This window comes from Corvus cornix, chromosome 6 (assembly GCF_000738735.6).
Source record: "Corvus cornix cornix isolate S_Up_H32 chromosome 6, ASM73873v5, whole genome shotgun sequence".
Classification (NCBI taxonomy): Eukaryota; Metazoa; Chordata; class Aves; order Passeriformes; family Corvidae; genus Corvus; species Corvus cornix.
Window position 1 is genome coordinate 7,451,584 of NC_046336.1, and position 25,724 is coordinate 7,477,307.

At 35.6% G+C, this 25,724-nt stretch overlaps 1 protein-coding gene across 4 annotated transcripts in view; it reads right to left on the reverse strand.

Moving 5' to 3' along the window:
* Positions 1-25,724, reverse strand: part of ATRNL1 (attractin like 1) — a 440,327-nt gene that overhangs the window by 276,819 nt on the left and 137,784 nt on the right. For all 4 annotated transcript variants that reach the window (XR_005602196.1, XM_039554022.1, XM_010412925.4 and 1 more), the window contains exon 21: positions 2,529-2,581. Coding sequence is in view for 3 of the 4 variants with exons in the window: in XM_039554022.1 (XP_039409956.1) it covers positions 2,529-2,581 (53 nt within the window). In the remaining variant the exon portion in view is untranslated. The remainder of the gene's footprint in view (positions 1-2,528; positions 2,582-25,724) is intronic.

A 25,724-nucleotide genomic window follows, 5' to 3' on the forward strand; every position in this document is an offset into this window, starting at 1 on the left:
GAGCTGAAGGAGATGAAACCAGCTGAACTTTTATAGAGCAGTGAATATTCACAATATCACAAGTTGGAGGAAGTTCCTCTAAGGCAACAAGCATTCCTCAATCCACATCCTGCTGCTAAAGAGAAATTGAGGTCATCCAGTATCACACAAAATTTGTCCAGACATTCCAATTTAGGGCATTGTTTACACAAGTGGGAAAAAAAGGCAGAATTTAAGTGCTTAAAACTGGTCATTTTGAACATGGCTAAACTAAAAGTTTTCCTGAAGAAGACCCTAACCACACAGCAAATTATTATCTGTATTCACTGATTTTGATTCTAAGTTATAGAAACCGATGTCCCTAGAACTTTTATTTCTCACAATCTTACGCTGCTCATAAGTACATACAATTTATTTTTCCCCTCTCCAGGGCAAGAATATTCATGTGTTGTAAAAAATAAGGAGAGTCTTCACTCCAAGGAAAAGTAAAGTGACAATGCAAGTGTCTGAAGAGAAAGTTTCTTAATGAGGAGTGAAATAAGCACAGAAAACATACAATCCAAATGCCTGTCTTGTAAAAAACTGAAACATGGTACAGCCATATTTTAGAATCCTTATATAGATAAGAAATTGGAGCATCTCTTCATGATGTATATATATTTTTAATACATGATTTAGCAGGAAATGGACTGTGCTGGTAAGAAATTGTCATTGAAATCTTAGGTCAGTCAGTTATCCACAGTTTAACAGATTATTTCCCATTATGATGTGGAAATAAAGATTTCCGTTATTTTTTATTAGTGCAAGCTCCCTATTACTACAATAAAATAACTCTGAGAATTGTTTATATGTGATACTTTAAATGACTGTAAGTATTAAAAGAAAATTTATCATTTCAAAACAACACGATCTTTAAAATATTTTGAAATCTGACAGAAGACAAATAACAGTAGTGAGTTAAAGGTGAAAGGGCATCTTGAATATAGCACAATTTGTCTCCAACATGATTTATAGACTCAGCCTGAAACATGATAGCAAAAAAATAAGGTTTTTCATGGAGGTGCCTGAGGTCTACAAATCTCATTACTGTCATTTCTTTTCAATCTCTTAAATTTAATAACATTTATTTTTAAAGGACAAAACAAACATTGACACACATATCCAAAACAGCCTATATAGCACTGTCTTCAAAGCAGGAACTTCTCATGTACTCACTGTAAACCTAAAAAAAGTATTTACTTAATTATTATAGACTTACAAAAATTTATTCTTCTAAATACTGATATGTCTGTTTTAAAGTAAGACACTTTTCTTATGCAAAAAAACCAACAAATGGAACTGAATTTATTGATCAAGAGCAACTTTAAGACAGTTTTAGGAGTATTTTCAACTTGGTCTACAACATTTAAAATTTATGTTCCAGCTTCAAGTATTACATTTGAACTTATATTGTCTGAAAGAAAAGAATTTTAAAACCCCACACCAATGTTTTTTAATAGCTGGCAAGGGAATAAATGTTTTAGGCCTAGAGATATGTCACTATCTGTAATATAGTAAGTAATTTACTATTTTGTTCTGTAAAACATACCTTGCAGATGCAAACCATTTAAGGTAAGAAAGACAGATTAGCAAAGAAAATAAACATTCCTTTATTAGGTAAATGATGCCTTAAAGAGACTCTAAAATAAAGCTTTTGTGTATGTTGTAAAATGAAATGCTAAGAAACAAGGCCAAAAATCAGAAGGGATATTATAAGTTATGTTCAGACATATGTCCTTATGTATAAATGCAAGTCTGATGTAGGGATGATGTTAGAAACAACAGACAAATGGATCCAATTGTCTGACAAAGAGCAGGTACTTGCAAAAGTCACAGAAGTTAAAACAGTGTTCTCCAACATCCCATCTGTTTTTATGATGATTAAAATTACTATTGAACTTGATATTGGCATAGTAAAATTGGCACAGCTCACTAAGGGATTTCTACACATGGGTAATAAGCATTCTCATCCCTTCAGGTCCTTCACTATTACTATCAAAACTGCAACACTTCAGAGTAAACTTGCCAGAGGCACCTTTTCTACAACATTAAGAACATGGAGACAACACACAGCCTCCTTTTATGATACTGTGGAGAGCAGCTGTGTCTCATGTCCCTGGGAGGCAGACTGGCTAAACCACTCAGAATGTCCCAGGGAATAGTGCTGTTTATACTGTTTGCATTTCTCCACCACAAATTCTGTCTTTAAAGCATTGACACAATTACTATTCCTTTCATTCACATATGATGAGATACAGAGAATAACCCCATGGCTTGGTCAGTCCCTCTAAGCTACATATAAGGAATCAACTTCTAGTAGACTTTAATTTGTGTTCTTGTGGACAAAGTAAGTGAAGCCCAGCGGGGCATTTTATTTTTCAGTCAAAATATCAATGTGCTTAATTTTTGAAAATCTCCAGAAACTTATTTTGTTTTTCCAAGGAAATGAAATCATCATATCATATGTAATCAACATTTCAGTATGCAGCATTAAAATTACAAATACTCACAGTAGCATGTTCCCCTAAGTGGATTTCCAAGATACCTATTTTCAGAGTCACAGCTGCAGGGGGAAAAAAAAAGACAAAACCAAACATTCCCATTAAACACAGTATAGTTTTAATAAAAATGCAGTGAGAATATTTATTCAAATAGCATGAGTTTCAGTACTAGCAACACAAATACATGCAAATAAGAAGTACTTATTATAGTTCTTAATGAGAGTGTGCTACTTTCTGAAGACACCGGTCATATAATAAACCCAGAGTGACCAGACTCTTCAACAAACAACTTCAGTCACCTGCCTGAAGTCGGTGCCTGCTGTAGGACTGAGGGCAGCAATTCTGGTCTCTCTGCACTCATGAGCAAAGGAGGGCCAGGCAGTGACCCCGAGCACTGATCTCCTTATCCCTGTCCCCTCAGCCACAGCTGATTCCCTCTCCTGGTTTTGATCTGGCCCTCCCCAAGCCAACAGCTGAGCACCCATGAGAGGGATAACTGACTGCAGGAAGTGTTCCCAAGGATGTCCCCCCCTAACATGCACGGCCCTGAAACACTACTAACTCTTCAGATGAACTCAAAAAGAACTCAAAAACAACAACGAGGGAAAAAACCAAACACCCAAAGCAAAAACAAACTCCCAAAGCATCCTTAAGCATAAAATAATTATCACATTTCCACAGCTCCACAGAGGGGAACCAGAGCTGTGCTGTCTGTCCTAGAGGCTTCTCCTAAGCTGTGCAGCTGCAGCCAGGCTATGGCAACTGGCTCCAGAGCCAGGACTTGCAGCCAGAGCTGCAGCACAGCAGCGTCTCAGCTCCTTAACTTCCATGAACTTCAGAGGCAATTGCTCCTCTTCAGTGACCACCCAGGGCACCAGGGGAAATTTAAACTGAATGTGATGTACTGATGCTGCTGACGCGTACATGATAAGAGCTGGAGAAATAGCTTTCTTATTGATAAGATATATAACTATTTTCAGAGAGATAAAATATCCTACAGAAATTCAGTTCAAATCCAGTTATATAGCATTACTCTAAAAATGCCAAATACCTTAATAGAAAATGATTCATTTGCTTCAGGTTTCCTTGGCTATTTCATGGAAGTCTCCAGCAAGATTAGAGTTTTCTCTTAAATATACAGAAAGATTCACAAAACAAAGAGAAAGCTAATCACTGCCTATTAAATTTCATATAAATATTTTCCCAGAGGTAATCTGAATCATTTAATATCTTGGACTATCTTTTCATTACTTTATTCTAACAAACTTGATTTGGAAGGCGATATTTTTGATTTTATTTGTGAGTACTATTAAAAATACCTTCTAACTTGGATGTCATATCATTTAACAAGTTTCAGACTTTAAAATATTTTAATTTTTGTATTTCTGCTGGTTTCCTCAACATTTTCTAACTGGTGATTCCTAACATGCTCATTTTTATTACAAAATTAGCAGAAAATCTCCTTGACCCTTTGTTACAATACCATAAAGAAAATAATCAGCACGGGCAATAAAATGAGAAAGTAGAAAAAATATGTTCTGGACTCTGCCCTTGCGCACTCCTGATCCCATATTAGCATGAGAACTCTTTGCAGGGTCAACTATACTGAAATTCAACACTTTTTTAATATAATAATTTTAATAAATAATCTCCAAGAAAACAAATCGCCCTATGCCTCAAGTCTAACTGCAGAACACAATTTGTGGTCTTGTTCACAAAGACTCTCTGGCCCTACAGTCCATTCCACACAATTGAGAAGACAGTCTGATCCTGAAGTAACTCTCTTGCATGTACTTGGAAGGGAGAAAATCTCTCAAGTAATAACACTGGTCTGCCTGACATGGGATTTTTCTAAACATCACAAAACACTAACAAAATTCCTCAAAGAACAGTTTGTCCTGAAACAATAAAAAATATATTCATGTCTGAAAGGGCCTTTAGGTTTGGAATTCTGAAGGAGAGCTAAGAGAAAAGGACCACTTTCAAATTACGGGTTTAAAAGAATTCCCTTTTCTTGTATGTAAGATTGCCACATAAATGACACAAATTATAATAACATGATAGAGGTTATTGTAAGAGGAATATTTTTTCTCTGGAATGGTTTCAAATGCAAAGTAGATTGAACGTAGTATTTAGAATATGCTGGGGTTTTATACCTGAAGGAAAAAACAATATAAAAAATAAATTTGTATTTAGAGTCTGAGGATGAAGGCAAGACTTGGTATGACATGGAAGAGCAATATCCAACTCCCATTAACAATAAGCTGTACAACTTTCCACAGAGAGAAAACAAACAAATTGCACTGTGAACTCTTGCCCAGTCACAGCACCCACCAGTGGTGCTTTGACCTTGAGATGAACAAAGCCCTTTTTTTTTTAAATCTTGAAAATCTTAATGAAAAAAAGACAGCTGTTTCCATACAGCTTCCTTTCTCCATTCAGCTGCCCTTCTAATCAGATGCAACCATCTCCTGTGGATCAATAAGTACCAGAACCCAGGGATTTCCAGCATCACATATACCTGTCTGGCATTTTTATTTCTATTTTTATCACAGAAAAAAACCTAAACATGAATAAATGAAATAAAAATATCTGTAAGCTCCATTTAATATGTCACAGGCTTCACAACTTACAAGAACATACAAAAGAATGGTTAATACAAAAATTACTAGGTTCTAAATATTCTGCAACAAGTATTCATAAGTATTCATTCAAATCCAAATAATTACTAATTCCCTAACAATTACAGAAGTGACCTTCAAATATCTTGAAAAGAAAATGGCAATGTAATTTTACAGCCGTTTCAGTTGTTTCAGCATCGTGTCTGATGCAACAGTAAAATATGTGCAATAGAAAAAGAACAGTGAATTGCACCACTGCAAAGTATTTTGATGTATTATCATAAAGAGTAAATACTCTCTGTGTTGGGAGGCTCATGGAAGTACTGAAGGAGGAGGTGATTTTGGGCAGGAGGGAGCCCCGTGCCAGCCTGTGCTTGCCCTGGTGGGTGTTATCCCAGAGAAGCTCCCAGCCTGTCGGGAGCAGACACACGGCTCTGTCTGAGCACAGGACAAAAGGCGCCATCAGATGTGAGGAGGAGGGAGCTCTCCATGGACAGCACCTGTACAGCAGAAAGGCAAAATCCTTGCTGGGTCCATGCAGTGCTGCAGGCACAGAGGAACCCCAGTAACTGAAGGGGCATGAGATTTACCTGTTCTCTGTGTTCTTTTAATGCCACCTCATTAAAACAGCTGCTTTATTATGCCATTTGTTGCCAGGCCTTTCATGCAGGCCACTTTCATAATGTATATCAGGAATAACAGGAGGTGGAGTTCTTACTAGTTAGGGAAGTCTGTTTTAATTTAAATGGAAGATACTACTTAAACACTTGGTTTTCAGTGAATGGAAAAAATGAAACTAATAGGATTAAGAGTATATCTGAAATTATTCACACGAGCATGTATGCTGGGTTTTGATTAAATTTAGTTTTGTCTTTTAATCCTCTCCTATTTTATTAGCATACATATTGCTCTGCATTAGTCACTGATTATGGTTCCAATTACAAAATTTCCTATTCGCTGAATTGTTTCCTTATGAGCTTTATCCATTGTAGTAATTTTTGTACCTTTTCCAAAAGCCAGCACACATTGGACCATATGTGAAGCATAATATATGCCTCATATCTGAGAAATGGAAGCTATGCTCATTATTTTATGTGCCATAGGGCCATGATCATTTGCTTTAAGTGGTCATAATGAATGAGCAGTTCCACTCTGGCAGGACTCCAAAGACACAGCTCCCATTTACAAGGACAAATGGAGGAAGGCTCCTATTAGGTTACATACAAGTTCTATGGTTTGTTCCAATACAAAAGTATTCAATTCATCAAGCTCACTGACCTTTGCATGGCCTGCTATTAGCACTTATTTCCCAAACTCTCCCTCAATTATCCTTTCAAAACTGAACCATTTTCTTTCACTTTCTTTTTATCTCCCCAGATTTTCTGGAAGTTCAAAATAGAAGTCATTGACAAATGCATTAAAAAATAATTTTTCTCACGTTTTTCATGACCAAGTGAATGATAATTTCTCTGTTTCTCTTTAAATACAGTAAATGCATGAAAATGAGTACATGTTTACAGTAAGATCGCCAGATTTGGGTTTTTTCCTAATGAACAAAAGGCTTCTTTGTGAGACAGAGTTTACAAACAACCTTTTGTTGAATCTTAGCAAAGTGTATGGTCCTGTGCTCTGTATCTTGCAGGCTTAAGAAAGCCAAGGAACTGACAGAAGGGGAACATACATATGCCTACGTTTATTGTTCTTACTGGCATATCCCTTAAGGAAGGACATACCTTCAAGCTTCTCACCTGAGTAAAACTGTCAATATAACACCAACCTAGATCAACAGCTTTCTAGACAAGTGATTTGGTCACTTGGAAACCTTCCTATAACAGTTCATTTAACCTTTAATGCTGAAGGCAGAAGTTTCCGCAGTTCTGCCACTGCCACTAATTGGTAAATCTTTCCTTTCATATAAAAGTGAAGCAAAAACAGAGGAACAGGGGAAAACTAACCTAAGTACAGCCAGACTTTCCTTTAGCTGAGTGTGTTTTTAATACCAAATTCTCAGGGAAGGCCACTCTAACAGACAATATTCTTTTAGTCAACTGGCTCCCTGCTGACACAGTTTTATCTTGTTCTGGCCCAGACCAAGGCTTGTCAACTATACAGTTATAGCATATTATATAATATAGATATTTATGACCCTTACCTCATATTTTGTCCTTGCAAATTAACAGATCGCTTCCACAGTGTCAGGGGAAGAGCTGTCACCTGTCTGATCTACAGCTGGTCATAAACAGGCCTGGGATTTTGCCCAGGTTCCCAGAGTTGTATCTGCAAGAGGTTCCCAATAAATTAAGACTAATGGTCTGCTTTAGCAGAGTACCCCTGGTCCCTGACTGTTGACTTGTCCCAGCTTTTGAATGAGTCAGAACAGTTTCCAGGACTACTACTCAACTCTGTCCTAGCCTTTACTCCTCATGCTGTTCCCTTTCTAACCAGTGGTCCTGGTGCTGCTGTCCTCCATCACTGATTCCTGCTTCTGATCCCTTTGTCCCCAGTTCCTGATCTTGCACAACAGGTTCCTGGTTTTATTCTACTTTCCTGGTTCCAGACTGGTAAGATGCTATGGGGGTTTAGAACACTGGAATACTATTTAACATAACAAAATCTGGTTATTTGGGACACCTTGCAACAGAAGTTCAAACAGTGTTTATAAGGCTGTATCTAAGACTTCTCAAGTCCCATGGTAAACCCTGTGGCATCATAAGTGGATATGAAGAATTACTCCATACTACTGTATATTACTACATCCTCAGCATTAAAAATATGTCCATGCTGTTGACTGCAGCTTTCGCAGATAATTATGAGACAGTTGATGAACATTTAGTTCAGATTCACACGCAGGTTTTTATGCTGCCTGTTGGTTACCCCTTCCTGAAAGTCATGAAAGATATCCTACTCTTACAGTACATTTCCAGCAATGAGAAAATAAGCTGAGGTATGTGCTTAACTGCAGTCAATAAGTGTAACTGGCTGTAATTCATAACATTTTGGAAGTGATGCCATAGAAACTGCAGATTTTCAGCTCAAGAGTGGTGACTCATGGGTGAAAGCAATAACCCAAGAACAGCTGGGGTTGGTAACTGGACCAGAGCAGTGAGTGACTGATACCTGAAAGCCCAATTCACACTTAGACCTGGTCAAGACTTAGGTCTTGGCTTAGACCTGCTTGGCATCCATACCTTTGTCACAGAAATGCCCAAGAACAACCACATCTTCTGACCATCCACAACAGACATGGTCAGCAGCCAGAAAAGTGAGTGACCTCACAACCAGCAGCTACAATGCAGCAGCCAGGCTCATGTTTTGGGAGTTCAAGCATGTTTAAAAGACTCAGAAACTGCATCATCCTTCCACAGAAGTGCAAAGATTTAGATGCAACAGCTGAGCTCAGATGACATATTTAATGAAAAATAGGTATTGTCAGCACTGTTAATGACTGCTTTGTGATTTTCAGAGAATAGGCTCAATTGCTAATTATTATTGCATTTTTTATCCTGCAATATAATCTTTATTTTGCTGAAGTGAAATATGTGAAACACACAAACTTTTCATCCATAAATGCAAATTTATCTCTCTTACAGATAAAGGTCTGCTTCTTGACTGCATTGACATTGTACTCTGTACTATATTGTCCCAATGCTATCCATTAATACTGCAGTATGTGAACAGACATCTCAGATCTTTGGTTCTAATGTAAAAATTGGACACTTTCAGTTCTCACACTGCCAAGATCCTTCCAGTCATGAGGAACTTCAGATATAAAGAATTATCAGCCTACCTCTTAAGATAATGATAACCTAAAAGGGTAAAAGGTACTAGGATTTATGTTTCCAGTTAGAACTTTTTAATAATGTGGGGAAATGATTTATTTGTTTTTTTCTTGTAAGTGCATATAATGATGTCTTGAGACAATGTTTTTTCTGTAGATTAATTTATCTCCTCCTCATATAATTCATGAAAAAGGCCTAGGCCAGCAATACTTTTTTTTTTTTTTAATCTAGGCTGATCTCACCAAAAGAAAAAAGTAAAACATTCTAGCTTCATAAGCAAGATTTCCGTTTCCAGACTCCTCATGCTATTCAAATACTTCTTCCCTGCAAGATCAAGAATAATTACTATTATAGAGCTCTTGTATACTCTTTGAAGTAATAATATTTCAAATCACAAAATCCATTGCACTCCAGAACAAAATAAACTTTCAAACAGGTGTCACTTATCATATAATTATATAATTAAGAGAGAAAAAGGTTAAGAAATAAAATAAGAGTTTTCTAATAAGTTCTGGGTGCTATTTACTTCTTCTATACAAGAATAAAATCACCTACAGCCATCATTTGGAACTAGCTGGATAACTCCCTGTTAATCTTAATAATTAAGGCACTAAATGAATTTTATATGCAAAAGATTCGATGCTGCTTACTCTGAAAAAGAAAAATCTCATGTCCATGGCCCGACCCTTTACCTCTGGCACTCTCTCTACAAATGGCCATGGTTTTGGCCTGAATATTCACAAACCTGAATATATGCAAAAGGTGATCTTGGAAAAGCAAACTTCCTTCTTATCAGTCACTGCTCTTTCAAAGGCAGGGGAGAGATACACACACACTTCTTCTCTCACATTTGACCTACATCGGATATTTCAGACATTACTTGAGCCCTTAGAAAGTAAATGTTAGAGTATCCCTTAGCTCAAAAGAACAGGCCATGTTTACACTGAACTGAACCACAACTCCAAGAAATATTAGCATAGTTTCTCAAGTAGTTCTTTCCTTTTAGAGAGAAGAATTAGATAAGAAGCAATGGTAAAATAACCATGAAAACTTATTACTGCTTAAACTGAAATGCAGCTCCTCCCAAACTTTTACTTTGCAAAAATCAGTGAACACTTCACACAACTCGCATTTCATTCTTTTAAAAGATAAATATTGATGAAATGTGTTAGAAGTTAATTTAATATCAGCAATAGAATATTCATGGAATCATAGAATGGTTTGGGTTGGAAGGGATCCTTAAGACCGTATGAAATAAATATATGAAAGTCACTGTATGCTGGAACAGGTCACCCAGAGAGGCTGTGGAGTCTCCCTCACTGGAGATACTCCAGAACCATCTGGACACAATCTGTGCCACGTGCTCTGGGATGGCTCTGACCCATTCTGTGATTCTGTGGTCAGCTGTTCACTGCTTGTGATGTTCTGGCACTTTGCAAGAGTGTTTGTATATTGCTGTTATTTAGAAACCATTTCTCAAAAAGAGCAGGAGAAGCCCCACTTCAGAACATTAAATATTTTAAGAGGCCCCGACAGTCAGAGCAAATGCACTGTAAATGGCTTCATCAAGTAGACCACATGAAAAAGAAATTTATATACACACACTAAATCCCAAGTGGTTTACTGCATTTTCATTAGTCATTACTGAATTGTAAAATTTTACTATTACTAAGTGTGTTTGTGGTAAGTATATTTAACTATTAAACAGTTTATGGCGCTTTTTTTAAAATGTGCATTATAATATGATTCATTTATTATTGTTGAATTTAATCTATGGTTTATAATATGGCTATTTTATTACTATTGAATTTAATGCATGGTCAGTCTCTGAGGGAAATTATTGCAAAGAACTACTCAGTTAAAGAACTACTCAGTTAAAACCTCAATGCAGAAAGTTCAATGCTGTGGTATTACAGAGTGCTATAGAGTTCTCATCTGTCTACATTTCATCTTCCTTGCATTCATTTTACTTTGTTTTCAAGATTCTGGGATGGGTTTTGTTTGTTTGTTTGGTTTTGTTGTGTTGGGGATTTTTAACAAAATCACTATTTATATAAGACTATCATTTTGAGGCAATTTAAGGAAAAGGCAATTTCAGAAATATGTATTTCAGGATGCCATACAGACACTATAATTTCCAGAAAATGGCACGAAGACAGGCAAGTTACTTTTTTGTCTTTCTACTTCAAATAACTTATGGTAACTTTGGTCATTTTCTTGTCATTTAAGACTACAATTTATCACAATATGGCAATTAATATTTCCAAAAATAAGGGAAATTCTGACTAAGCCAAGACAAAAATAACAATTCAGAAGCAAAGCACATCACACATTTTGGAGTGGAGATTGCAGCTCAGCAATGGCCAAATGCTGCTTATTTATAGATGTTCAAGAATAATAAATGAAAATGAAGACAGAAGTATGAATAAATCAGAGTGTCATGGCTTTCTCTAGGCTGTCAGCTATACAGTATTAGGGAATTTTAGAAAACAGTCATATTATCTGAATTATTGCTCTACTTGCAACAACTTCTACAGTGCTAATGACAAGTTATAATATAAACATGAAGCACAAATATCACAGATGTTTAAGTATAATATATACTGCAATTGGCAAGCTATCATTCTTACTTTTAGGAAGCCAAAACTCTAGCCATTACATGACATTTTCAAGTAACTTTCATTATTCCTAAGATGACTTAGGTGTTTCTGACAAGATATTCAGATACTCTGTCCAGAATATTGACTTCCCATACTTGTTTCCTATGGCATTGACAGAAATTCCCAGAGAATCATTAGAAAGTAAACATGGAGGCATGGAAGTTTCCAGAATCGTAGCTTCCTTCTTCACCTGCAGGTCTTTAATATCATATTTTTGTCCATCAGATCATTCCAATATCCATACATCTATCCAATATGTTGTTCTGATAAGTTCTTCTCCTGCCTAAAAGAACTTTCTTTACCCCACCCCTGCATAACAGTCAATCAAATTCATGTGTTATTGCCTACCATTGTTCCATTATGGGTATATCTGGTCTTTTTTTAAGTCCTTTTTAATATCTAGGATATCAACCCTATCTAACCTGCACCATATTTTATTTGACTTTATTAAAAAAAATATCAATACAAGAGATAGAGAAATATCTATTAAGAATAGAACACAGAAAAGTGTCTGGGTGGCTGGAGAAAGGATCAAGTTAGATACACACATTGCTTTTCCCTGGCCTCTTGCCTATGAAGAGCCCAAATCCCCATTAGCCCATTATATCACATGACCTCATGAATTTCCTGGAGCAGAGATGATCCTGATACTTCTTTATGAAGTGCCAAAGAAGTGTAAATAAGTGTTACTGCCTGTGTTGCAGCAAGAATACTGTATCTGTCAACACTTCCAGTCTTGGCCAGCTCTCCTCAAAAAGCTATCGGACCCTTAAGAAGAAAACTTAAAAGGAATGGCTGTAAAAGGAAAGAAAGTTGACCAGAATGACACAACAGCCTCATGGCAGGGGTCTGTGAAGTATTTCACAACAGGAGTTTTGCTCTGTCAGCCCTGATCCATTCGGACTGTGTTTCTATCGGGATTGATGGGCAGGCTGCACAGGACTGCCATGGAAAGCAGTGCTTGCTCCTGTGTGAGTACAGCACTGAACAGAATCTTTAAGTAATGACTTCCCAAAGGGCAATCCATAGAACACAGCATTTTTCAAATGCACAAAATCTTATCCTAAACAATGGCAGAAGGAGAAAAGAAAACTAATTACTTAGCTACTGTAAGAGCTCCAGTGATACAACTCACAATGAATGAGAGAAATCCTGCACTCCAGCTGGGAGTGACTGGGAAATCCAGCTCCAACACTGCTCTAAAAGCTATTTTATTGTCCCATCTCATGTACCTCAAAGACTCAATCCCACAGCAAAGAGGCCATAAGACAGCAGCTTTAGTGGGACTTCTGATCAGTAATTGATCTCCTGCCTTGTGTAAGCATCAAACTTGATGCTTGAACTAGTTATTGCTAGAATTACCTGAGACACATGTATTACCCTAGGTATGATCAGTTACTTTAGAGGAAAAAATGTTCATTCTTTTCTTTATGGACTATGCCAAGGGTGACAAACCCATTGGAATATTTTTGTAATTAACATGCTTCAAAGTACAACTTGGCACCTTTCTGTATGCATTCTGAGATCAAGACATGTCTTTTTGATTTTTAAAAGACTGCACTGAAAAATATGTAGGTATTCAAAAAGTATCTGCACTACTGAAAAATGAAATGGGAATGAAGAAAAATAGGTAAACTGCCAGAATGCAGTCCTAAAAAATCCATCTGATCACCTAAAATATGCTACATCCAAAGGGCCATGCAAAAAAACCAGACACTCGTACAGTCGAAAAACCTGAGCTGATTATTTTCCACTTTTTAACTAAAGACTCTAATAAAAGTAATTTTTTCCTAGTCCCTTAGTTACATTTAGGATCAAAGACTAGTTATGCAGCCAACCACTTTCCTATCACTCTGTGTGATAACAAAGAAAAAGGTGCTTAGAAAGAAAAGACAATGGAATGCTTTACAGCTTCCCCAGGACTGATGAAGGTGGTAGATTAAGGAAAAAAAAAAATCCTGATTACAAAGTCATGAAATTTACTAAACTAGGACCTTTTTTCGATGTCAGAGAGAAATAAAGAGAATGCAGCAGGCATACAAAAATCCTGTTTAGTAATCTAAACATACAGTAGAGGTGGGATATTAGTGATGCAGAGATTGTGTGGGAACAGTTATGGCATAATCCCTTCACAAGTCTCTATTTCACCAGCCTTGAGCATTTCTATTTTCTACCCATCATTTTCTGACTGTCTTGGTTTGCTTCTTAACTCAAGCCTGCATAGGATAATAGGCTACAATTACATTAACCGCCTTTCATCTCAGTTTGAATTAAATTTGTTCTGCGTGTCAGCATGAAAATCTGTCCCCAGTCATTTTGCTTAAGTCAAAGAATAATAAACTCCCTCAGTCCAATAATTTAGCCAATGGTTTTAATATTATGAAATATATTTTAACTAAAAGATAATATCAAAATCAGTATTTAGGAGGAAAGATTCAGTTACAACATTTGTCAGTTATGTATATTCTGCATTATGAGAGTGATTTTTAAAATATCTAAAATACCATCCTATCCTTGGTTGTTTTCACATTCCTAAGGTCTTTTTTCTCACTTGTTTTCTGGTTGGGTTTCTAAGTTATGCAGAAGTAATGCTATCATTTGAAACATTACTCATAACTTAGAAATGCAAAATATTTTAATGTCAATTGAAAAATAACTCTGGTGACTGAAATGGTCCATCATGTCAGAAAAACAAAGTACGTGCTACATTTTCCATTAATAACAGAAAGAAATCAACTGAGAGCACAGTGGAGAGATGCACTCTGAGGCGAATCCTCGTTTGGGACTATCAGAGTGGAAAAAAATCCAAATAATTCACTCTGACCATTCTAAGTTTCCCTTCTGGATTTTTTTTTTTTTTTTTAAGAAAATATAACTGAAATAACCCTCTGATTTCAAAATTCTACTTCAAGAGTGACATTGGAGAAGTGTCTTGAGCACCACATCAATTTTGAAATGGCAGAATGTTTTATAAGCAATCTTGAATTGGTTGATTCATAATAATCACATTATTCGTAGGAATAAGCACACATTCAAAAGGCAAAATATTAAATTGACAAACACCTCATAAGAAACAGACAAGAACTACTGTGACATGTTCTGTTTTAAAAACATGTGCACCATATGACCTACTGCCATAGAGAAGAAAATTTTGATAATCAGGTTTGGATTCTAGAATCAGGAAGCAGAGTTTTCTGCAAGGAACATTCACTAATTCTAGCTATGACTGCAATTTGCAGAAGACAGTGTTCACACAAAATGTTACCTGGTAGTTTTCATTACAGCATGTTAATAGAATGTATGATGACTGTATTATGAGCATGCAGAATATCAAATATTTAGAATATCACTATTTAGAAACACAGAAAGCTGGATGTACCTGGAATATAGCTCAATCTATCCACTATGAAGGAAGAAGATGCATTAGAATAGTCTTTGGGTTGTACTATTCAATGCTTCTTTTCTATTTCTAGGCCTGTATATAACTGGAATAACTCAATTTGAACTTCTACCATGTTTATAAAAAAGCTACATTAGTCACCACTTCTTTCATTCTTTCTTTTCCCAGTGAAAGAAGGATTGTTTACTGAATATTCATTGTAGTTTATTTTAAGGCCAGTACTTAAATGACACCTGTTGCAGAAAATTTCATTTGATAAAACCATAATAGAAACAAGACACAAGAGATTCTTAGGTTGAGGAAATTGTCAAAGGCTGAGGACAAATATAGAATAAGCATGGCTTCAAATATTCCCATTAAAAGAATCAACCTCCTATGGCATAACAACTAAGTCTAAAAACAGGCTGTAATGATAGCAGAACTTCAACCACATAGAAATATTCTAAGAACATTGAGTAGACAATGAAAAACAGGCCAATGCAACTCTACAAAACTGAGCACAGAGAAAGCTCTAATCAAAGCTCCTGAAGGGCCAATGTCAAACCATTTATTAAGTCACATATTTAGCTATTTTCCAAAAACGTAAGAGCAAAAGCAATAAAGTAATGGTACAGGAAAGGTTTCATGAAAGTCAATGACAAAAAGACAAGAGCATTAAAAAAACAAAAACATCCTGAAGTTTTTCTTCTTCTTCTACCCAAGAAACAGGGTGGAAAATGCATTTAATTTTATACACATCAGGGTAGTATAAATAAAACAGAAAATAAAACCCTAAAGTACAATTCAACAAAAATGCATTTTCTTAAAAAACAAACAAAAAATTGATTTACGTAATTCCCATTTATAAATCTCAGTGTAATTTAATTTACACGTTGTTGTCACTGAACAGCAATGAAGTTGTTCATCTGTTTAGATGTGCTGCTACCTGTTCTTTTATTCATAAATATAGAGGAGGCAATCCTTCTGTTCAGCATGAAGGACTGATTTATACATTTTTCATTTCTTACAATCACCATTTGTCAACCTTCAACTTTACCTTTCCTCAAAAAAATTCCCCTTGCTTTACCAAGTACAGAAAACAACAAAAAACATAATAAAGGGATGGAAAATGAATGAATGAAGAGTAGCAAAGTACCAGGAGTGAAAAAAAAATTGTGGACTTGTTTTATGAAACTCTTGCTGCTATCCCGTGCATGACAATTTACAATTAGCCTCCCATGAGCAGGGGAAGGAAAAGTAAATTATATGTTCCCTATTCTCACCAAACCAAGGGAATATCTCCTCTTAAACCTAAGAAACAAGGTGTTATCATGTATTAAAATATTTATCTGAACCAGGGCCCAAATCTGTGATTAAATCAAGACTCTACGTAAGAGAGGATAAAATGACCTAAACAAGAACAAGATTAGATTTTGTGGCAGCTGTTAGAAAGTAATTGCTGCCCTTATCTCCTTACGGATCTTGTAAGAACTCATTTCCAGGACAAATATTTTTTTTAAGTCTCCTTTATGAAATCTGATTTATTAAATCTCTTTCAGCATATCTGACTGTTCCTTTACCCTTTAATTCTTATCACTTCTCTGTGAGCAGCCCAAAATCTTTTCTTCCAGGACAATGAACTCTTTTTGACACATTCCTTCTGTTGGTTTGCCAATCTTGCTGCTCTCCCTTTGGCCTCCTGTTGTAATCCAGTATTCTTAAATTTATCTTTGCTCTGTGCAACACTGAGAAAAAAGTGTTGTGGCAGATCAAATTTTCAAATGGGATTATAAATTTGCTTTGATTCTAAATCAGACTCCTGACACTATTTAAAACAGTTTTCACTCTGCCTTCCAGTACTTTGTTCTTTTCTTAAATTGCTGAAAAATTCCCTTTTTTGGTAATATAAATATAATAGAGATGGAGAACTAGATCTTTAAGTCAATCCTTCTGAAGTGATAATCTAAGCCACTCAGAGTTCACTGCTGAAGTTGAGGATATCATCAGTGTCTTGGATTGATTTATGGCCTTGTAATCAAGCTCCCCAGCCCCATTATCTAGGCAGCTAGATAAATACCACTTACTTTTCAATACATCCACAAGAAAAAAAAAAGAAAACTCAAAGCATGCAAAGGCTGTGCAGCTTATATTTTATTCTTTCTAGTGGTGATTATTCAGTACAAAAGAAGAAAAGAATAAGGGAGCATTTCTAATAATAAGACATTATTAAGTACAGACAGAATTGGTCCTATGTTATTTCTTGTTGCCTTATCAGTTATCATTCCCTGAAAATACCTTGCATGTGATGAAGAATTTACTTTTTGTGTCAAATGTTGTGAGTTTACATTATGAGGTAAAATATTAGATACTTTTCAGTAATGTTTATTGTAACTTAATGTCTTTTCAAGTTTTCATTATTTCATGTCATTCACATGATAATGCAGGCTAAGAATGAAGGCAAAGAAAAAAAAAGGATGTTTATGTAGGCATATGTGCTTCCATATGCTCAGCCTGCAGAATTCATTATCCCAGGTAGTCCATCTCCCGATTTTTAAACAGGAGTGAAACAAATATTCCTCTTAAATAGACAAAGCTGCAGCAAGGAAGAATCAGTACAGGGAATCACATTAGATTTCAGCGACCAACTTCAACCACATTTCTGAAGCAAAATAGTTTTCACATCCTCCTATTTTTCCTTATGTTAATTGTTAAAGTACAACTCAGATATCTACAGTTTTATAAGCAACTCTAAAATGTTGCATGCAGTCCCCTTATCTACCCAACTACAAGAATGAATTAACATTTCATTTCAGTTACCCATCATTAATGCAGAAGTGGCACAGAAAGCATCTCTAGCACTGCCTGTACTTGGGACGTGGGGAAGCATGAGACTGTGGGCTCTACTGCAACAAGTGCAGAGATTGAGTTGGGAAGGAAAGAAGATTTAATAGATAAGAAAACCTGCTTGACTGCCAGACGTCTGCACATGCAGCTGCAGCAGAATGCAGGTTTGTTGGCAGGCTCCTCAGGATGAGGACTCCTTAAGCACAATTTAGCACTGCATAATTGATGTGCATAGTCTATGTAATTATCAGAAGCTTCATGGAAAAAGCAATGAGGACTAATGCATTTCTCACTCCCATGTCTTAATACCAGAACACATTTCTTAGTTCTGTCTGTGCATAGCTTTAATCTTTTGTGTGCATTCTTCTAATACTCTTGGCAACTACTGAAGCAATTTAAAACTAATAACTGGCAACAATGTAAAACAAAATGTCTTAACTTTGAAACCAGAAATATAACTATTCCAGATAAATTTTCATCTATATGTAAAGGTATGCAATTGACTGAAAGAGAAAACAGAAAATGAAAATAGCAATAGGAAGATGCATATTTCATCTATTAGAGACCGTAAGAGGAGAAGAAAAGCAATCTTTCCATCACCAGGAGATTTCTAACAAATAGTGTCTTTAGCACCCACCTGACCTAGCCTTTCATTTTGCTCTATAAAAAAATTCCTTTCTTCCCTTTCTTAGTAAATAAAATATATAAACATCCCAAGCTGAAGTTGATGGATATATCAGTGGGCTTTTCATCAAATGTAGCTTCATTTCTTTTACTTATTTGTAAGGTTTTAAAATAAAAAAAGGGCGTGGTATTTCATGCAAGTTGAGCACTGAGCAATCCATATCAAGCAAGATAAAGAGGCACTATTCCAATTTCAAACTTGGCTACATGTTGATAGCTCAGAGAGAGCTGTGAGCTCTCACATTGGTATTTTCTTTTCCCATTGCTAACTCTACACTTGCACTTCCTTAATGACAAATTGATTAAACCAGATGTCTATTTCAACTTTAACAACTTTTGTACCAATTACTAATTACCATACTAATGGCCTATCAGATGTGAATTATAAGCTCAGATCTACTCTGCACAATGGGTATTATTTTATCTGAGAGTTAAGAATTGAGAATAATGAAGGGATTTTCAACAGCTTTGAAAAATCCCAAGAATTGTAGATCTACTGAGAAGAATTAGAGATTCAAAAAACATGGTTTTTTAAATTCACAATTTAAAAAAAATCAAATGTTTGGATTACTATACACATTGAACTTGTGCACTGGTAATAAGGAAAACATGGGTATTTTGGATGGATCTGCCTTAGAAAACTGCTTTCCCTTCAAATAAAATCTATGTCCTCCACAATGTATTACTTGGATAGCACAAGCCCTGGCAGCAGACACACAAAGAGAGTCCCGTCAAAGCCTTTGCTCAGTCCTCATCAAAATTATGTCATCGGTTGGCTGCGCCAAGCAGCAACATCAACACAACGATTTTAAAGCCACTCAACATTCACTGTAGCATTACAAATCTGGTTTTCAACAGAAAACAACTCTATAGTAGCCAATATTTTCAGTTAACTGTCAATAAAGTCAGTATCACCTTCAAATCATTCAACCTGATGTTTTTTAAAATGCTGAACTTAATACAGATTCTATTGAAAAACTATTTTCATTGTAAATTCTCCTTGAGCACTTTCTCTACCCAGCTAAAAATAGAAAGCCTGCAGTGCAAGAGGACTGTGCTGTATCAGTTAATCTCAGTAAAGAAATACAGCATTGGTTAAATTCTAATTCACCTCCCATTCCATATGTATTTTGAGTTTTCCACATAGTGAAATAGTAAGGGAAAGACTTCTTTTGACAGGCAATATCCTAATGCTTTATTTTATTTGTATAGTGTCCTGATAATTCAAGAGAAAACTATTCTGAAGTAATTCCTATATATACTTCCCACTGGATTTAATTACAAAGTTATTTTATAGCTTTCAAAAAATCCATTTTAATAATGTTCAGACTACATTTAACCAAGTATCTCAGAAAATTATGGATATTAATAATATACAAACATATTAAGTATAGATCAGATGAAATAATCACTCATTTCTATCTAAAAGGATTTTTCCTTAAATTAAAACAGAAAAAAAATATTTTTGGTCATTTAAAAGGCATAAGTGCTAATAAGTGCTATTTATAATTTACTGAGGACTGATGTTTTGTGCCTCACTAATTGGTGTCATTTCAGGAAGATACAGCTTTATTTAAAAACTAAAAAAAGCAAACCAAACAAAAATGGAGAAGGTGAGTTTTGGGGGACACCCAACACTATTTAATAAACTCACCATAGAATCTTCCCTATCACAAATCTCAAAAAAGGTCACAATTTACATGAACATGCAAAATTTACCGTGTGCAGAAACTGCTGAAGTTCCTTTGAAATCATCTCATTGTTACAGATCACTTTCAAATGAGTAGAAACCACCTTCTCTGTCTCAAAACTCAATATATCTGTGGCCCACAACAATTTTTACTTGTTTTTCTCACAAGTGGAGTTTCCATTACTGAGTGCTTAAAGTCTAGCAGTACATAATGAAATAGTAGCTCTGTGTATTGAAATCAATGTCTGCGACTAAATCATCATTCTTTTTATAATATAACTCCAGTCTCTCTAAACTTTAGCCAGACAAACCTCATTTCTTCTGATAATCAGTTGAGGAAAATGAACCAATTCTCCCTTCTCTCTAATGAAATACTGTAGAAGAATCTTGCTAGATACTCAATACAGTGGCACCATGAATGATTCAGGGAAATAATTTCATGAAGTTTTTTTTACTAGAATATATTTATGCACTTCTGCCAGAGAAGGTTAAGTATCTATTTTATCCTTGGTGGAAACCACAGGAGAAAGGGGAAGCTGTACAAAGAAGTTCAGAAAAAATTAATACATCTCCAGATGTAGCAGTCCAATAGTCAATCAGTATAGATTGATTGATCTTAGCCTCAATTGAAAACTAATAAAAATAACCTACTTGATTATGAAACAACTGAAAACTGATGGGTTTATACAGCAAAAAGTTTGGGTTTTTTTTAATAAAAGGTTTCAATTAAGGGCACAGCAACACTGCTGTAAGTCCCTCTTTTCACTTATTTCCCTTCTCTCCTTTCCAGACAACTAACAAACTGCTTCTGTCTATGATGCTAAAATGATCAGCATGAATGGGGGCATGTCAGAAACCCTTTGGCTTTTCTCCTCAGCTCTTTTCCAACACAAAGGACCAATAATGATACATAACATTTTGAGAAAACATTTTTAAGGATGATCTGTATCTGCTATAATAGCCAAGATCCCCTCAGAAACACCAAAAAATTAAAATCAGTCTGACACCATTGATTTCTCAAATGTTTACATATACTAAAACTGACCAGTGTTTGTGTTTCATGAAGTCAAAAATGATAAAATATGTCAAATTCTTTGTTCTAGATATCAGCTCCATAAAAATCTGTACTAGCAACATCTGTTTTCTGGAAGATGCTCACCTTGAAAAGGTTTTGTCCTCCATAAAGTTTTGTAGGAGTGCTTACTCTTAATTTTTTTTTTTTTTTTTTTTTTTTTTTTTTTTAGATCTCCTTAAATATTCCCCTTCCACAAAGGAAATATCACTTTTCTCCCTTCTGCTCCAAAGTTAATTGTCCAAAGCTGACTGCAGTAGCAGTAGTCAGCAATAATAATAGTGATGTAGAGGGTTGTTACTGTAACACAGCATACATTGAATTTAATCAGTTCCAACAGAGCAGCATATAGTAGAACTTTTAAAAAGAACTCCCTGAAATATCTGGTTTTGTCAGTCACAACTCAGCTGAAGGATTTTTTCTGATGACAGCAGGATGAGTATCCAGAAAAGCCATCAGTTATTTTCTTTTCCATCTATAAAGTGAACAACTTATCTTTAACCAAAGTAGTATGAAGGGCCAACCAACTTCATACCCTACTGGAAATCTGTGTTATTTTCCCCCCCTGCCTGCAGAGTAATTCACAGATACTACCCTATACATGGCAATTTCTGATTTGTGAGATTAATTACAGCTCCCATGAACAATGACAGTTTATAATCCAACCCCAGCAACATGAAATAACAGAATAATTTTATTAACAGTTAACAGAGGTAGTGACCATGGTAATCAAACTGGATGTATTTATGTTTTGTGGAGACCCCAGCATTGTATCTGGACAGAAAGAACAGACTATAGCGTTGGGACTATTTGGTTCATGCAGGTTAAAAAGACTGGCTGGTAGAGCCGTATGTTGAAAAGAAGCTGGTCTCCACTGTCAGCAGTCTCCAAAAAGTGTTTTCTGGAATCTAAAGACTCTCTATTGGCTGTCTTACAAGAAATTCTCCTGTCTCCTTTTTCATTTTCTCAAAGCAGCAATGCCAGGGGACGGTGTAACTGCAAACACCTCTCCCACTGGGCTGGTGCTTTACAAGAAGAGTTGTTCATACTGATTTCTGGCTTACGTGACTTACATTACTCAGCATCCCTAACTCTGAACTGAGTTCTAATCCTGGCCACAGAAAAGCATTCCCAGGTGCCTTTACTGCACACCCTGAAAGATGGAATGCAGAAGAGCCCCGTCATTTTCAACAGCTTGAACTGGGGTTAAAAAAGACAACCTCAAACTGCAAATCTTTGCAACCTATTCTGACCGTCTAAGACTAAGACAAAGCATTGGCTATGCAGTTATGTGCACTTCTGCTTTAAAGCTAGCCCTAGGCAAGATGTAAAGCCAGCCCAATCCACAAAGGCCTTTGACCCCCTTCTTTCCAAAAACAAGCACAGAAACTAAAGCTACAACTTTTCTGGGTAAGAAAAAAAATCAGACTCAAAGCAATTTTATGGCAGTCATAACCTCCCTTCCTCTCTTCCTCCCAGTAACTCTTCCATGGGGCAAGAGTAACTTCTTCTCTTTTTCCTGTATGAGCAAACATTAACATCACTCCCACTCCTAATTTCATCTCAGTCCAAACTCAGTACCTAACTAACTAAAGGCAGAATAAGTGTCTTCAGCTTATATTTAGCTTTAAATCTTTATGGGTCTATTTCAGACCTAAAGAACACGCAAACCTGTCTAAGTCTTTTCAGCTGTGCTATTCTATTTTAATAAAAATAACACGTAGAAGCATTACCTTAACTGTACATCCCTAGACAATTGGGATTATAGCAACACTTTGCACCAAAAATTACTAGCATTTTATATAAAGAGGTTTGCCTTAAAACAAATGCATCCTGAGCACTGGAATTCAAAACAGGTCTCACTGGCATACAATCTGTGAAAGGCTTGGGTAGCTGATATAACATGCACTGAGGTAAACAGATTATTCAAATGCCAGTCACTGAATGGCATGGTCGTGGCACTGAAGGAACAATTTTTAAAAACAAGATGTTTTGATTCACTTCTTTTGAAAGAAAATCCAGCACCATATGTTTTTCAAATAGGAAACCAAAAAGATTTTAATCTATATCCAGCATCCATACAAATGTAAACCAATTGAGTACAAGAGACAGGGACACATTTATTTCTACAAAGTTGGGTACTTTCCTGAATAAAATGTAGTATTTGGAAGTAACAATGCTTACAAAAAGTGTAGTTTCACTTACAGAGAGCCTGCAACTCTGAAAGGTCCCAGAGAGCCTCATGAACTTTACGTATCATATACTGAATATACCAAAGCAGACAAAGGGAGCCTACCACAGAACAAAAAAAATCAGCAAAAAGGCCAAGAGTGACATACAATACTGCCAAAACCCATATTTTACTGTCCTTCAAATTTTAGATTTCAAATGCTTCAAGTGCCTTCTGAGGGTTTAAGCCATTAGAGTGCATTTGGTTCACATTCTGAATATTAGATATTAGACATATTGTTTAAATGAAAGCTGCAATTTAAAAAAAATGATTGATGCTAGAAACATGAATTAAAAGAAAAAAATATCTCAAATCCTTGAAAGATCTGACAATAATTACTACATGTAGAGCAGAAAATGAGTACATTTAAAACATAAACGTACTCATAAATGTTGAAGTAGGAGTTTTATTTTATTGTTCTCCTTAGAAACCCAATGATCCAGCTCTTTGAGAACTAGCTGAGGGCATGAACCTGTCCTTAAAGAGGCAAGCTAAAATTTACAGGCAGTTAAATAAGAAGAGAGGTAGTTGCTAAACCCACCAACATCTACATGACAGATTTTGCTGTAATTCTCCAAACAGCACAGGTAATGGAGTAACATGCATTAACATGTCAAAGTTTTCTCTTAAACTGAAAACTCAAGGACTGGACTCAGCACGAAGTAGAAAACACGGCATATGAAATACAACTAATGGTGGAATTTGACCAAATTATAGAAATAGGGGAGGAAAAAAAGTATTGAAAACAGGCCAAAAAAAAACCATAAAATGCTGTTCCTGTAGTAATTTAAACCACTAAATATTATACTTTTTAACTTCACTTTAGAAAACCACCAACCACCACAGTAACCAGTATTAAATGGATTATACCCTCGATCAGGAATATACAGTTCCTCAATAGAATAAGGGGGTTTTTAATAAATTTCCAGCAACAATACCTTTTTCTCTATTTGGTTTTGGGGTTTGTATGTGTGTCTCTGATAAAGGAAGTTCAAATCAAGTGAATTTATTATATGGTTGCTGCCAATTCTTCCCCTGCTGGAAAGCAGCAAGAGAAACTCTGAGTGGAAACAATTGGGAAAAGATTTACTCCACTATCAGCAAATAAAGCTGCAGTGATATCAATAGAATGGTGAATTTGACTCATAACCCAGTATATTTTTACCTGCCTTTCCATCTGGTAAGAGGAATTGTACCATTCTGTGGAAGGAAATTACACAGGGGAGTACAGCTGGATATTTGAAAATCTTATTCTTATGTAAAACAGACTATCAATAAGTGCTTATTTTTTATGCACGGATCCTTACATTATTAAATAGCTATTTAAAGCTTACATACAGGAAAGATTTTTACCAAATAAATAGTGTATATTTTTATAAATAAAATTGTATTTCTTCCACTTTTACAGAAGAAGTATGTCTAAGAATTTAATGGTCTGGACATTTACTAGAACTAAAATGAGCAACATATTTTATAATCTTGAATTTATCCTTCTTACAACTACATAAAATATACCATATGAGATTAAAAATAATATTTTTCTCCCAGTATTTTCCTTCCAACTAGTAGTTCTTCATTACAGAGGTTTTGAAGCCCAGTTTTATCCCAGTTCTCACAGGGTGATGACAAAAGCTACAGACGCATTGCCAGGTGAATGCTTTCACTTGCAAGAGCCCAGACATACTGAATCTTCTCAAAGAATTATTTAATTACTCACCTAATCCCATAATTTTTGTATTTTTCTTCCTTGCATCTAGCAAAATTTCTCTTGCTTAGTACCAAAATTTGAACTTTGAACCATCCCCTTAGCATATTCTACACATTCCCACAGACCTATTCCCTGAAAAGTTCCCTGTGTATAATCCTGCATACGGATACACCAAAACATATGGAATTTTTAAAGCCTCTGCCAGGAATTCTACGAGAAAATAAAATGAGCAGCTAGTAAATCAAATGTTAGAGAAAATTTAACAAAAAAACTGCCTTGAAGCAATAGTTTTCACCTAAAAATATGGTTTAAGTCACTATGATTTTCTTGCTATCAGCTATTTGATTACCAAAATTAAGGGGAAAAACAAAATTCCAAACTTCTTATGTGTATCTATTTTAAATATTTTACAGTCTAGTTACTTAGAATAATCAAACCAATTTCCTCCTGATTAGGACATAACTAAAGGTTTTTCCCAACTGAAGCTACCTACTTAAAGGAAACAAAAATATTAACTTTTAGAAAATATATGACCATG